Source organism: Fukomys damarensis, unplaced genomic scaffold (genome assembly GCF_012274545.1).
Source record: "Fukomys damarensis isolate Sample0158 unplaced genomic scaffold, DMR_v1.0_HiC HiC_scaffold_37, whole genome shotgun sequence".
NCBI classification, from domain to species: Eukaryota; Metazoa; Chordata; class Mammalia; order Rodentia; family Bathyergidae; genus Fukomys; species Fukomys damarensis.
In genome coordinates, this window is record NW_022900949.1 from 10,161,426 (window position 1) to 10,173,325 (window position 11,900).

Consider the following 11,900-nt stretch of genomic DNA (forward strand, 5'->3'; position numbering starts at 1 on the left):
CAGTTGCACATGCTTGGTTCCAACTTGAAATCTTCCTGTCTCCAGAGTACTGGGATGACAGGCATACGCCACCATGCAGGCTCACTGCATGTGTAAGAAAAAAGTCACAAATGGGTGTATGCTTTTTGTCCTGCCTGATGGTAGACACATCCTTGGTTTCTGTTTTCCATGAGCTTTGCTGTAGAGAGCAAAGTCTCTGGGAGCCAGGCTTTGTGGTGTGCAGCCCAAGTCTTGTCTACTCAAGAGGCTGAGGCAGGACTATTGTTTGAATCCGGGAGTTGGAGGCCAAGCTGGGCAGCATGGTGAGGCCTGTTGGGCTCCGGCATCTGCTGGCCAGGTGGGGCCACATGATCCTCGGATGAGTTCACCTTCACATCCACTCCCAGGATGGGGTCACTGGCCTAGCCCAGAGCCTCAGACCCTGAGGCCTCAGACCCACTGGCCTAGGTAGTTCAGCCTGTACCATCTCCATGTCACTGCAGTGTGGAATGAATTCATTGTGTGAATTCCATGAGCTGTTCCACAAAATCTTCAGGTCTTTGATCTTCTCTCCTGCCCCTGTGACACCCATGTGCCCACCCATGCCTGTTACCCCCTACGTGGGGCCTGATAAGCTGGGTGTATGCACTGACCTGGATGTAATGTTACAGCCCTTTCCCTGAAGATGCCAAGGAGCTGCTGGCCTTCAGCAGCACCGCTCACTTACCCTTCTCTCTTCTCTGCCCTCTTACAGGCCTCGGTTATGACCCATACAACCCTGAGCTGCCCAAGCCCCCAGTGCAGCGAGAGAATGGTGTGCTGGGCCACAGCGATGAGTCCCGCTCAGACATCCTGGAGCTGGAGCTGGTCAACCAGGCCATTGAGGCGGTGCGCAGCGAGGTGGAGCTGGAGCAGCGGCGCTACCAGGAGCTCCTGGAGACAGCCCGAGAGTATGGAGCAGCTGAGCCTAGTGCCAGCGGGGCCTCCGCCCTGGCACCCCGAGGCCTGGCTGCCAGCCCCTCCGAGGGCCTGGATGAGGGGGCCTTTCCCCTGGCCTTCACCTATACCCCTGGAAGCCATGGCCTGCTCACCCCTGAAGGCGGCTACCAGCCTACTCCACTGGCGCCTGCGGAGCCAGGCAGCAAGTACTCACTGGAGTCTCTGGAGAGGGGCCAAGGGAAGGCGGGGGCCACCCTGGAATACGTTCCCAAGGCCATGGGCCAGTCCCAGCGGTACGGCCGCCCCATGGCCAGCAGCAAGTATGTAGTGGACAACTCCAAGCCATCCACGGACCTGGAATACGACCCGCTTTCTAACTACTCAGCCCGGCACCTTAGCAGGGCCAGCTCCAGGAACGAGAGGGCCACCAAGCGTCCCCGGTGTCCCCGTGGCAGTGAGCCCTACATGCCTGCTGTCAAGAAGCCCTGTGACCCCTTCAGCAGCTGTGATGCCAGGTTCTCAGACTCGGAAGATGATACTACCATGCCTCCAGGTGGCGACAGGCCGGTCATAGCCAGCGCCCCCAAGGCCAGTGCTGGCCCTGAGAACGAGGCCACTGGGAAGCCATCCTCCAGGGAGGCCCCGGAGCCTGAGGAGGGTGGCCTTCGGGAGACCAAGGAGATAGCCGTGCAGTATGACGTTGGGGACCTCGGGCAGCCCCCAAAGGACCTGGGTGTGATGCCCTTAGACAAGTCCAGCTCCCCAGCCAAGGCCTTGGAGGAGGAGGGCAGCCCTAAGGAAGGCAGACCCAAGAAGAAGAAATGTGGGACTACACCCACCCCCAGCCACAAGGATAAGTCCCGGAAGAAAGACAAGATGAGGGACCGAGACCGAGGGCAGGCCCAGGGTAAGTCTGGGCTGGATAAGAGGAGTCTGCAGGCCAGCAGCCTCCAGCACAAGGCTGAGAATCCAAATGGGACCAAGAAAAAGCCATCTTCAGCCACTCTGGTGGCCAGCTCAGGGAAAGGGAAGCCTGCCCACCCAAGCGGTGGGGGCACCTGGGCCCAAGACTCTCGCCCCGGCCCCCAGCAGCAGCCAGAGAGGAAGGGCAGCAGGAAGGTTCCAGCGGGCAAGCTGGGGGAGCGCAAGGCCCGCTCGCTGGACGAGGGTGCCCCCCGGGATGCCCCCAAGCTGAAGAAGAGGGCCCTGAGCCATGCTGAGCTCTTTGGGGACGAGAGTGAGGATGAGGACTCAGGCCCAGGGCCTGGGATGCCACGGGCCTGGCCCCCAACTCTCCCCAGCCTCAGCTCAGACTCGGATTCAGACTTGGACTCGGAATCCAGCCTGGGTCTCTCCAAAGTGCAGCTGCCCAAGTGGCTCAGGTCCTCTCCGCCACCCACGCCCACCCTCAGCCTCACCCCCACGCCCCCAGCCACCTCAACAGCAGCCTCAGCCTCCACCACCGCCACCGCAGCTATGGCAGTGTCGTCCTCCTCGTCCTCCCCTTCCTCCTCCTCGTCCTCCTCTTTCCCGGGGGCCAGGGAGGAGTCAGAGGAGGAGGACGTGGACTACGCCGCCCTGGAGAAGGAGGTCGACTTTGACTCAGACCCCATGGAGGAATGCCTGCGGATCTTCAACGAGTCCACCAGCGTGAAGACAGAGGACAAGGGCCGGCTGGCGCGGCAGGTGAGGGGCACCAGGCAGTCGCAGCCATGGGGTCCAGTGCTGGCCTCGCTGCTCAGGGCTGTGGCAGTGGCCCCGGCGTAGGGACGTTCCGTCCTTCAGCTGTTTCCAGATGCCTCAAGCCGCAGCCACAGGTGGAAGATCTGCCTTCAGCGACGGCCTATTAACTCGTTTAAAACTCAGGAACCCTTGGTGGCCGCCTGCTGCCCCCTGCACCCTGTCCAGAAAGAGGATGTAGGCTTACGGCCCACCCAGCTGGGTCCCGCGGCAGCCAGCGTGCCGACTGACGTGCAGACTGACCAGCCAAGGGGTACCGGGCCCCGCCCATCCTGCGTCCCCTTCCCTCTAGCTCCTTTCCTCCTTTTCTGCCCTCTTCTCCCTCCCTGGCCCCTGTGCCCTGGCTTGCTCAGGCCATCCCGCACCCATCTGGGTTTCCATGTCCACTGTCCCCACATCAGCCACCAGAGGGAGCTCGCCCTGAACAGAACTGGACTCAGCCTGTTCCCTCCAGATCTGGCCTCCCATGTCCTGTCTGGAGTTATCTCTTGTCCAGGCTGGAAGCAGGAGAGGTGGGCTGGGCCTGCTGGCAGAATTTGTAGCTCCTCAGGCCTGGGAGGTGGCTCAGGGCCAGACCAACCGGGTGCTGGGGCCTCAGGCTGCAAGGTTCTGGTTGTGGCTGGCCCACCTGTTGTCTTGGTCTGCACAGTCCCTCCCTCCACGCGCATGCGCAGGAGGGTGGCCTGAGCCCAGGAGGAGGGGGGTACGTGTGCTGGTGTCAGGGCGCTGCGGCCCGCAGATGCCTGGGCTGAGTAGATGTGTATTTCAGCCCCCCAAAGACGAGAAGAGTGAGGAGAAGGGGCACGCAGGCCTGACCACTCTGTTCCCGGGGCAGAAGAGGAGAATCTCGCATCTCACCAAGCAAGGCAAGGAGGTAAGGGCCCAGTTTTTAGCCCATCACAGTCCACCCCCATGGGGGTGGATTCCTTTGGCAAACTTTTATACTGCCTGTGTCTTGTGGGAGGAGTGTGGCCCACTCAAGATCTGCCTTCACACTCCCAGCACTGCGAGGGCACACAGCGGGGAGAGTGGGTGTGGCCCCGGCCCAGTGAGCTGTGTCAGGAGGCAGGTTGCTTGCCTACCCTCGCCTCCTCCCGTGCAGCTGTGGGGCAGCGAGTTAGCACTGGAAAGGATGAGGGCAGAGAGTTTGGCTCCAATGTTAGCTACCTGGAGTTCTAATTGACTCAAATCTCCAGACTTTCCTGAAAGGAGGGGTGGGATTTCTGGGGATTGGATTAAAGGCAGCCCTTAGGGAGGATTTAATTCCCTCTCCACCGTAACTCTATGTCAAACCCAACCTGGGCACCCAGGCAGCCCGGAACTGCAGGAGCAGGGCCTGCAGATACTCCTCCACCTCCAGAGCCCTGAGCCAGGGACCATGGCCTTGTGCTGGGTCCTGCTGTGGAGTTCAGAAGCTCCCAGTGTGCTGAGGGGGAGGGGGGTGACACATGCAGCCCAAGAGCCCCTGGTGTCTTGCTCCCCGCCTCTGCATGGCTACCAGCCCTGGGTGCTCCAAGCCCCAAGACTTGTCCTCATCCAGGTGGAGCCCCCCAGGAGGGGCCCAGTGGCACCCCCAGCCCGGCCCCCAACGGCGCAGGAAGTGTGCTACCGACGGGCCCAACAAGCACAGAGGGAGTCAGCCAGCTGGCTACAGGCTGCCCCAAGACAGCCAGAGAAACTCGCCTCTGTCCACATCTCTGCCCCTGGGGAGAAGAGGAGGATCGCCCATGTGCCCAACCCCCGCCTGGCCACGGGTGAGTCGTGTGTGTGTGTGTGTGTGTGTGTGTGTGTGGGTGTGTGTGTGTGGGTGTGTGTGTGTGGGTGTGTGTGTGTGGGTGTGTGTGTGTGGGTGTGTGTGTGTGGGTGTGTGTGTGTGGGTGTGTGTGTGTGGGTGTGTGTGTGTGGGTGTGTGTGTGTGGGTGTGTGTGTGTGGGTGTGTGTGTGTGGGTGTGTGTGTGTGGGTGTGTGTGTGTGGGTGTGTGTGTGTGTGTGTGTGTGTCCGTCCGTCCGTCCGTCCGTCCGTCCAGCCCCTGCTGGTAGGGGCCTCCAGGGAATGTTTCTTGTAGGGTACAAGGAGAGATTTGGCCCAAGGTTGCTGGGCAGCCTCCCTGCACTGCCAAATGCCTTTGAGTACTGTGCAGCTGCCCTTGGCTTGCCTGTCTGTGAAGTGGGGTCACCCTGACTCAGCGAGAGGGTCCCTGAAGGCCTGGGTCTGTGCCTGGGCCATCCACAGCTGCCTGACCTAGATGTGGCTTTTCCTGGTGAGGCGTGAATAGGGAGGTGTGGCCTCTGAATGGATCTTGGGTGGAGCTGGGGTTTTGTTTTGTTTTGTTTTTGAGGCAGGGTGTAGTTCTGGTTGACCGGGAACCTCCTGCCTTAGCTTCACAAGCACTGGGTTTGCTGGTGTGACACCACACCTGCCTTGTTTTTTTGTAGTACTTGGGAATTAATTCAGGATTTTTGCCTTAAACTATCCAAATCCTTTTAGATTTTTTTTTTTTTGAGGAGGAAGAATCTCACTTTGTAGTTGAGGCTGGCCTTAAATTCACTATATAGCTCAGGCTGGCCTGGAATTTACAGGGCTCCTCCTGCCTCAGCCTCCCGAATGCTGGGATTACGGGTGTATACCACCACATCTGGCTTTTTAGAATTATTTTTGAGACAAGGTCTGTTTGTTTCTTTTACTTCTTTCTTTTTTTTGGGGGGGGGTACTAGGAATCAAACTCAGGGCCTCATGCTTCCCAAGCAGGTGCTGTGCCACTGAGCTACATCCCCGATCCCTGTTTCTCTATTGTTTTATTTTCTTGGTGTTTTAAGATGTTTGCTATGTAGTCCAGGCTGACCTTGAACTCACTGTGTAGCCTAGGCTGGTTTTGAACTCCCATTGAACCTCCTGCCTCAGCTCCAGAGTGCTGGGATTACAGGCATGTGTCATCATGCCCTATAAGAGACAAGGTCTCTAAACTACTAAATTGCCAGGCTGGGTTTGAACTTGTGATTTTCTTGCCTCAGCCTCCCAGCGTCCTGGGATCTCTGACCAGTCTGGTCACCCCCAGAGCCACCTTGGAAACAGCCCCTGCAGGTCATGGGGTGGGGGTGGGGTGGCACTATACATTGTGACCTCATCAAAGGGACAGGCAGAACACAGAGGCTGTGGTAGCCAGGCAGGTGGCTGTCACAGTGACCCGGCTGGGGCCATCCCATACCCTGTGGTCCTTTGCCCAGGACTCAGGGTCTCCTCCCTCAGACGTCAGTGCCCAGAACATGTGGCAGAGGCCCTGCACACCCTTGTCCCACACCGGACTATCCCGATGGCGACATTGCCTGAGCCGGCCTCCACAGCTGACCACTGTCTCCCAGCCTCGATTGGCCTGCCTGGAAGCAGATAGAGCCTGATGTCCTTCCACAGCCCGCACCCCACACCCCGGCCGCTCCTCCTACACCCTGAGATGCTCGTCCTGCTGTCCCTCAATGATCGTAGCTACCTGGTGCTCCGCAGCTCGGTGATGGGCATCCTTTCTTCCTGCACTTACCCCCACTGTCCCATGCCAGCTCCTACAGGTGCCAAGAGGACCCTTTCGGCCAGCAGCAGCCAGGTGCCTCATGGCCCCGAGCCCGGCAGCCAGCCGCTGAAGACCCGCACACTGTCGGGGATGGCGTCCAAGACCACCACCACCATCACCCCCAAGCGCATTGCACACAGCCCATCTCTCCAGGTAGGGTGGGGCTCCACCTGAGGATGTCCCAGAGTGTGGTCCTTTTTATTGAGGGGGGGTTATAATTGGGCATTGAACCCAGGTTCTTTGCACTGAGCGGCATTCTGGACCCTCTTTTATTTTTAAATTTTGAGACAGGGTCTTGCTGAGTTGCTAATTGGCCCATGCTGGGATTGAACTTTGGATCCTCCTGCCTCAGTTTCCCAGATTGCTGGGATGACAGGCATGGGCCACCACACCTGGCTTTTTATTATTTTTTTTGTTGTTGTTTTTCGAGACAGGGTCTCACTGTGTAGTTGAGACTGACCTGGAACTCACTATGTAGCCCAGGCTGATCTCGAACTCACATCGATCCTCCTCCCTCAGCCTCCTGAGTGCTGGGATTACAGGCGTGCACCACCATGCCCGGCACACTTGGCTTTTTAGTTGTTTGTGGTGCTGGGGGCATGGCCCAGGCCTGGTGGGTGCCAGGCAAGTGCTGTACCACTGAGCAGCACCCCAGCCCTGAGGGACTGTTGTTCTGGGCAGTCAGGATTACAGAAGTTGGGACAGAGTACAGCAAATCTGTCCAACCTCTGCCTTCAGTTTCCCCTGTAGCTCACACCCTGCAAGAACCCTCGGGCTCAGCATACACTGCCTTCGCTGGCATCCAGTTCTTGGTGTGGGCCAGGTGCACCCCAAGAGGCCCTGGCCAGCAAGCCTCACCCTCACCACTTGTTTCCTCCAGAGTCTAAAGAAACCCATTATCCCAAAGGAGTTCGGGGGCAAGGTCCCCACCGCCATCCGCCAGCGCTATCTCAACCTGTTCATCGAGGAGTGCCTCCGGTTCTGCCCGTCCAACCAGGAGGCCATAGAGAAGGTGGGCACAGGGCATGGGCAGCCGCTCCTTGCCCGAGTGTGTGGTGCCGTGGGGGCCTTGGGGCTGAGAGCCATCTGTCCCCCCGCCAGGCGCTGAATGAGGAGAAGGTGGCCTACGACCGCAGCCCCAGTAAGAACATCTACCTGAACGTTGCCGTGAACACCCTCAAGAAGCTGAGGGGCCTGGTTCCCAGCGCCGTTCCCAGCCTCAGCAGTGAGTGCCAGGGCTGGCGGGGCTTGGAGCTGGGGAGCTGGGTCACCCGACAGAACCCCATACAAAAGGCGATACGAGGTGCTTGCTAGGTGGGGGGACGTCTCCTCTTGCTGTTAACCACCCTCCTCCGAGCAGGCCGAGGGCTGCCTGATAATGGAGCAGCTCACGGCCTCTTCAAAGCGGGAGGCCTGGCGCCCGGGCTGTGGGCTGTGCATTAAGCTCTGGGGAGGAAGAAAGCACGGGTTAAGACGTTTCATTACCTCCTCTCGAGAGGGTGCATTAAGCAATCAGGCGGTGCGCCCAGTCTCGCGCTTGCCTCCCCCGCGGCCAGGCCCCTCCTGTTTAGCGTCTCAGCCTGAGCTCTGAGGGCCCGGGCTCCTTCGCAGGCTGTGCGGCCCGTGACAGCACAAAGCTCTTGAAAGCCATTAGATACCTGTTCAGTTAGTCTCAGCCTTTCCCCACTTTGCCTTCTTCGGGGAGTGAAATCCTCACTTGAGGGGAGTGGGGCTCACAGGCACGGGGTGATTATGTCCAGGCCCTGTGCCCGCCCCTGCCCAGGTCACGCCTCCCGGTTCATGAGGCCCCGTGGGCAGCGGGGAGCTGTCCCGGAAGAGGACACTGAGGTGTCTGGGCTGGGCGTGGGCATGGGACCCAGCAGGTCCGAGACAGGCTCTAGCTGACCCTTTTCCACCTCCCTCAGAACCCAGTGGCCGGAGGGTCGTGTCCCATGAGGTGGTGCTGGGGGGCAAGTTGGCCGCCAAGACCAGCTTCTCGCTCAGCCGGCCCAGCAGCCCCCGGGTAGAAGACCTGAAAGGTGCGCATGCTCTGGAGGCCTTCCGTGCCCTTGGGACCCCCCTCTGGCCCTCCAGCCCTCAGGACCCCTCTTTCCTGGTTGCCTGGCCCCTCCCAGCTGGGCCAGGCCAGGGCAGAGGCTGACACCCGGTGTCCACAGGGTCCACCCTGTACAGCCGCCTCAGGGACTACCTGCTCACCCAGGAGCAGCTCAAGGAGAACGGCTACCCCTTCCCCCACCCCGAGCGGCCGGGGGGTGCTGTTATCTTTACGGCTGAGGAGAAGAAGCCCAAGGACGGTGAGTCACCTTGGGGTTGCCTGGGCAGCTGGCTGCAGACGGGCTGGGCTGGGTGGGCCCCACAGGCCGCCATAGCTGCTGGTCCGGGTGGGCCCTCACCCACTCTCCTCCATCCACAGCCTCCTGCAGAATCTGCTGCCGCTGTGGCTCTGAGTACCTCGTGTCCTCCTCTGGCCGCTGTATCCGAGATGAGGAGTGTTACTACCACTGGGGGCGGCTCCGCCGGAATAGAGGTGAGGCCTGAGGACCCCCATGTGCTGGGCAAACCATAGCCCTGGTCCCTGCCTCCCTGCTTTCTGGCATTTTCTGTAACATTGTTCACAGTCTGAAGGTCCCTAGCACCTCCCACCCTCCCCGCTCAGCCCTTGCTGTCAGTAAAATTACTGAAGAAATTCAGAAGCTCTTGGCCCTGTGGGGACAAAGGGTACATCAGGGAGGCCGCTGGGCAAGGGAAGGGCGTAATAGCAGGGCCCTCACTCCAGGGAAGGCAGCTGAGGACCCCCAGTCTTGCAGGCCCCTCCCTCAGCAGGCTGGGGGGTCAGTGACTGCCGGAGGGTGCTGGGCTGGCCAGGCTGGACCCCGAGTGCCATCTTTCCTCAGTGGCCGGGGGCTGGGAGACGCAGTACATGTGCTGCTCGGCCTCCGTGGGCTCCGTTGGCTGTCAGGTCGCGAAGGTAAGCCCTGGCCCCGTCCTGGCGTTCCAGTGCCCTGCCCTGGTCTGGGGTTGTCCAGTGCTCAAAGCTTCAGGGACTCCCTTCGGTCCGCAGCCCTGTCCTGGGCAGCGGGACCCCCACTCCGGCCCAGCCAAGGACCACTGCCTGGTGGGTCTTCAGGACCCCAAGCCTCAGTTTTTCTGTCCCCAAACGGGCCAGAGGGGGGCCTGGGACTCCAGGCTCAGCCCGTATCGCCAAGCCTGGTGTGCTGGCCCTGTTCCTGAGACCCCCTCACCCCCCAGCAACACGTGCAGGACGGCCGGAAAGAGAATCTCGAGGGCTTCGTGAGGACCTTCGAGAAGGAGCTTCCAGGGGACGCCCACGCAGGGATTTACGCCCTCGACTGCGAGATGGTAAGGCCTGGCTGTGGGGTCCGGAGGTCTCCCTGCTCCGTGGGGCTGACCCGCTGGCTCTGAGCGTGGCTGGACTGTGGTACGGTTTACAGTGTGCCGCCTTTGCCCACAAAGGGCTTCGGGCCAGACCCACGGACTTGGACACAGCCATTTTCCCTGTGATCCCGGGGCTGCCCTTCGGCCCCCGAGGGGTGTGCGCTGGGTGAGAGGGTGGTGGGGACAGCTCCCTTTGTTCACAGCGCAGCACCGTCTGCTGAGGCCCAGGAGGAACCTGGCCTCGGCTCCCCTATCAGCCTCAGTGCCATGGGCTCTGGGGAGCGCCAGTGGCTTTGTGGGGTCACTGGACCCGGTGGTGCTAGCCTGCAGTGCCCTGGAGGGGGGCCGGGCTTCTGGGGCGCCGGCCCATGTCAGCCTCCACTCGGCCCCGCAGTCGTACACCACCTATGGCCTGGAGCTGACCCGCGTCACGGTGGTGGACACGGACATGCAAGTGGTGTATGACACATTTGTGAAGCCTGTGAGCGAGATCGTGGACTACAACACCAGGTGCGGCCCTTCCCTGGCACCCGCCCACCCGCCCACCAGGTGCGGCCCTTCCCTGGCACCCCCCCCCCCGCCCACCGTCCTTGCGCCCTGGCCCCCAAGCCAGCCCCGCCTTCCCTCCCCAGGTTCTCAGGGGTGACGGAGGCCGACCTGGCCGACACGAGCATCACGCTGCGGGACGTGCAGGCCGTGCTGCTGAGCATGTTCAGTGCGGACACCATCCTCATCGGGCACAGCCTGGAGAGCGACCTGCTGGCCCTGAAGGTCATCCACAGCACCGTGGTGGACACGGCCGTGCTGTTCCCGCATCGCCTGGGCCTCCCCTATAAGCGCTCCCTCCGGAACCTCATGGCCGACTACCTCAGACAGATCATCCAGGACAACGGTGAGTTGTCCTGCACGGGCCGCCCCACCCAGCCCTGTCCGCCGGGGCCCCAGGTGACCGGGTCTGCCCTGCAGTGGACGGGCACAGCTCCAGCGAGGACGCCAGCGCCTGCATGCACCTGGTGATCTGGAAGATCCGGGAGGACGCCAAGACCAAGCGATGACGCCGCTGCCTCGCCTGCCCCATGCCGCCCACCCTCGTGCCGCCCCCTCCAGCCCCGGGCCTCTTCCAAAACAGTGCAATAAATCTGAGAGCTAATCCTGTCGCCTGGCCGCCACGCCAAGACAGGCAACAGGCGGACAGGAGGGACGGACGCTGAGGCAGGCCTGGAAGCCCTGCCCCTCCCCTCTGCTCCCCTGTCCCCTGCGGCGGTTTTGCGGGCTTGTTTGAGACAGGGGTTTTTTGTTTTTTTTTTGTTTGTATTTTATTATTTTTTAATTTAAACCCAATGACTTGCGCAGTTACGTCCCCACCCCAGAAGCAAGGCCCTGGTGCTGCTTTCCTCCTTGGGGACATGTGTGGGTGGGAGCCAGAGCCAATTGGGGTGCAGTACCCCGGCCTGGCCTCCAGGCTGTCCTGCTGGCCTTGGGGTGGCGGCTCCTCAGTCTCCCTCCAGCCCACCGACTTCCTTTTGTGACCTCCAAGAAGTGAGCCAGCCTGGCTCAGGGGCTCACCTGTCACATGCCCCTTGGCTTGATGGCCTCTGGGACACTGTCTTCCCGCAGGGGCCCCCACCCTCCTGGGCTCTCTGTATCCCCTTCCCCATGGCCCCTGGGCAGGGACGGAATAAACATTTGTATGAATTTTAACTTTGCGCTTGTGGTGGTGGTGTTGCTGCCCCCCCCCATGAGACCTGCACACACCCCTTAGGGGCACTGTTACCATCCTGTGGTCAAGGTCAGGAGAGCGGGAGGCCCTTGGCTCAGCTTCCAGAAGCAGCTGTGGCCTCAGATGGGGCCCATGCCCCAAAACAGCCCAGAGCAGGGTGGCCTGGGACTAGAGCCCGGGTGAGGGTGGAGTCAGGTCCCCACGCCTCACGCACCTCCGGACCTGGCTGTGAAGCGGCTGAGGGCACAGCGTGGTGGCTGGCTGAGTCTGAGGGAAGGTGCCCAGCCCAGGGAAACACTTACGCAGACCAGGGCTGAATCCTCTCCCACTTGTGTAAAAATGTCAAGCTGGAGAGCCTTAGGACCAGTGGGTGAAGAGGGACCCTCAGCCCCCAGGGCCAAGGGCACAGATCCAGGTTGGGACCCTTGAGTGCACAGGTGCTGGGGCGAAGCCTGCCTCCCTTCACGTAGCAGTGTTCAGGTCCCACAGGCTCCTCTCCCTTGGCTGCAAAGGAAAAGTGTTCTTTCTGGGTCTGGAATCTC

At 61.0% G+C, this 11,900-nt stretch overlaps 1 protein-coding gene across 1 annotated transcript; it reads left to right on the plus strand.

Moving 5' to 3' along the window:
• Window positions 1-299: 299 nt before the first annotated feature.
• Window positions 300-11,334, plus strand: Rexo1 (RNA exonuclease 1 homolog). Its single transcript, XM_010635125.3, has 15 exons — window positions 300-337; window positions 651-2,604; window positions 3,428-3,532; window positions 4,199-4,412; window positions 6,211-6,374; window positions 7,102-7,233; window positions 7,323-7,446; window positions 8,147-8,260; window positions 8,399-8,536; window positions 8,656-8,769; window positions 9,137-9,210; window positions 9,492-9,602; window positions 10,033-10,148; window positions 10,271-10,530; window positions 10,605-11,334. Exons 1-15 carry the CDS (start codon window positions 300-302, stop codon window positions 10,691-10,693), a joined length of 3,747 nt encoding a protein of 1,248 aa, XP_010633427.1. The 3' UTR covers window positions 10,694-11,334.
• Window positions 11,335-11,900: the final 566 nt, after the last annotated feature.

Coding starts and splice junctions, on each gene's coding strand:
- Rexo1 (XM_010635125.3), top strand. CDS start 300: ATGGTGAGGCCTGTTGGGCTCCGGCATCTGCTGGCCAG. Junction 3,533..4,198: donor TCACCAAGCAAGGCAAGGAG/GTAAGGGCCCAG, acceptor GTCCTCATCCAG/GTGGAGCCCCCCAGGAGGGG. Junction 8,770..9,136: donor GCGGCTCCGCCGGAATAGAG/GTGAGGCCTGAG, acceptor ATCTTTCCTCAG/TGGCCGGGGGCTGGGAGACG.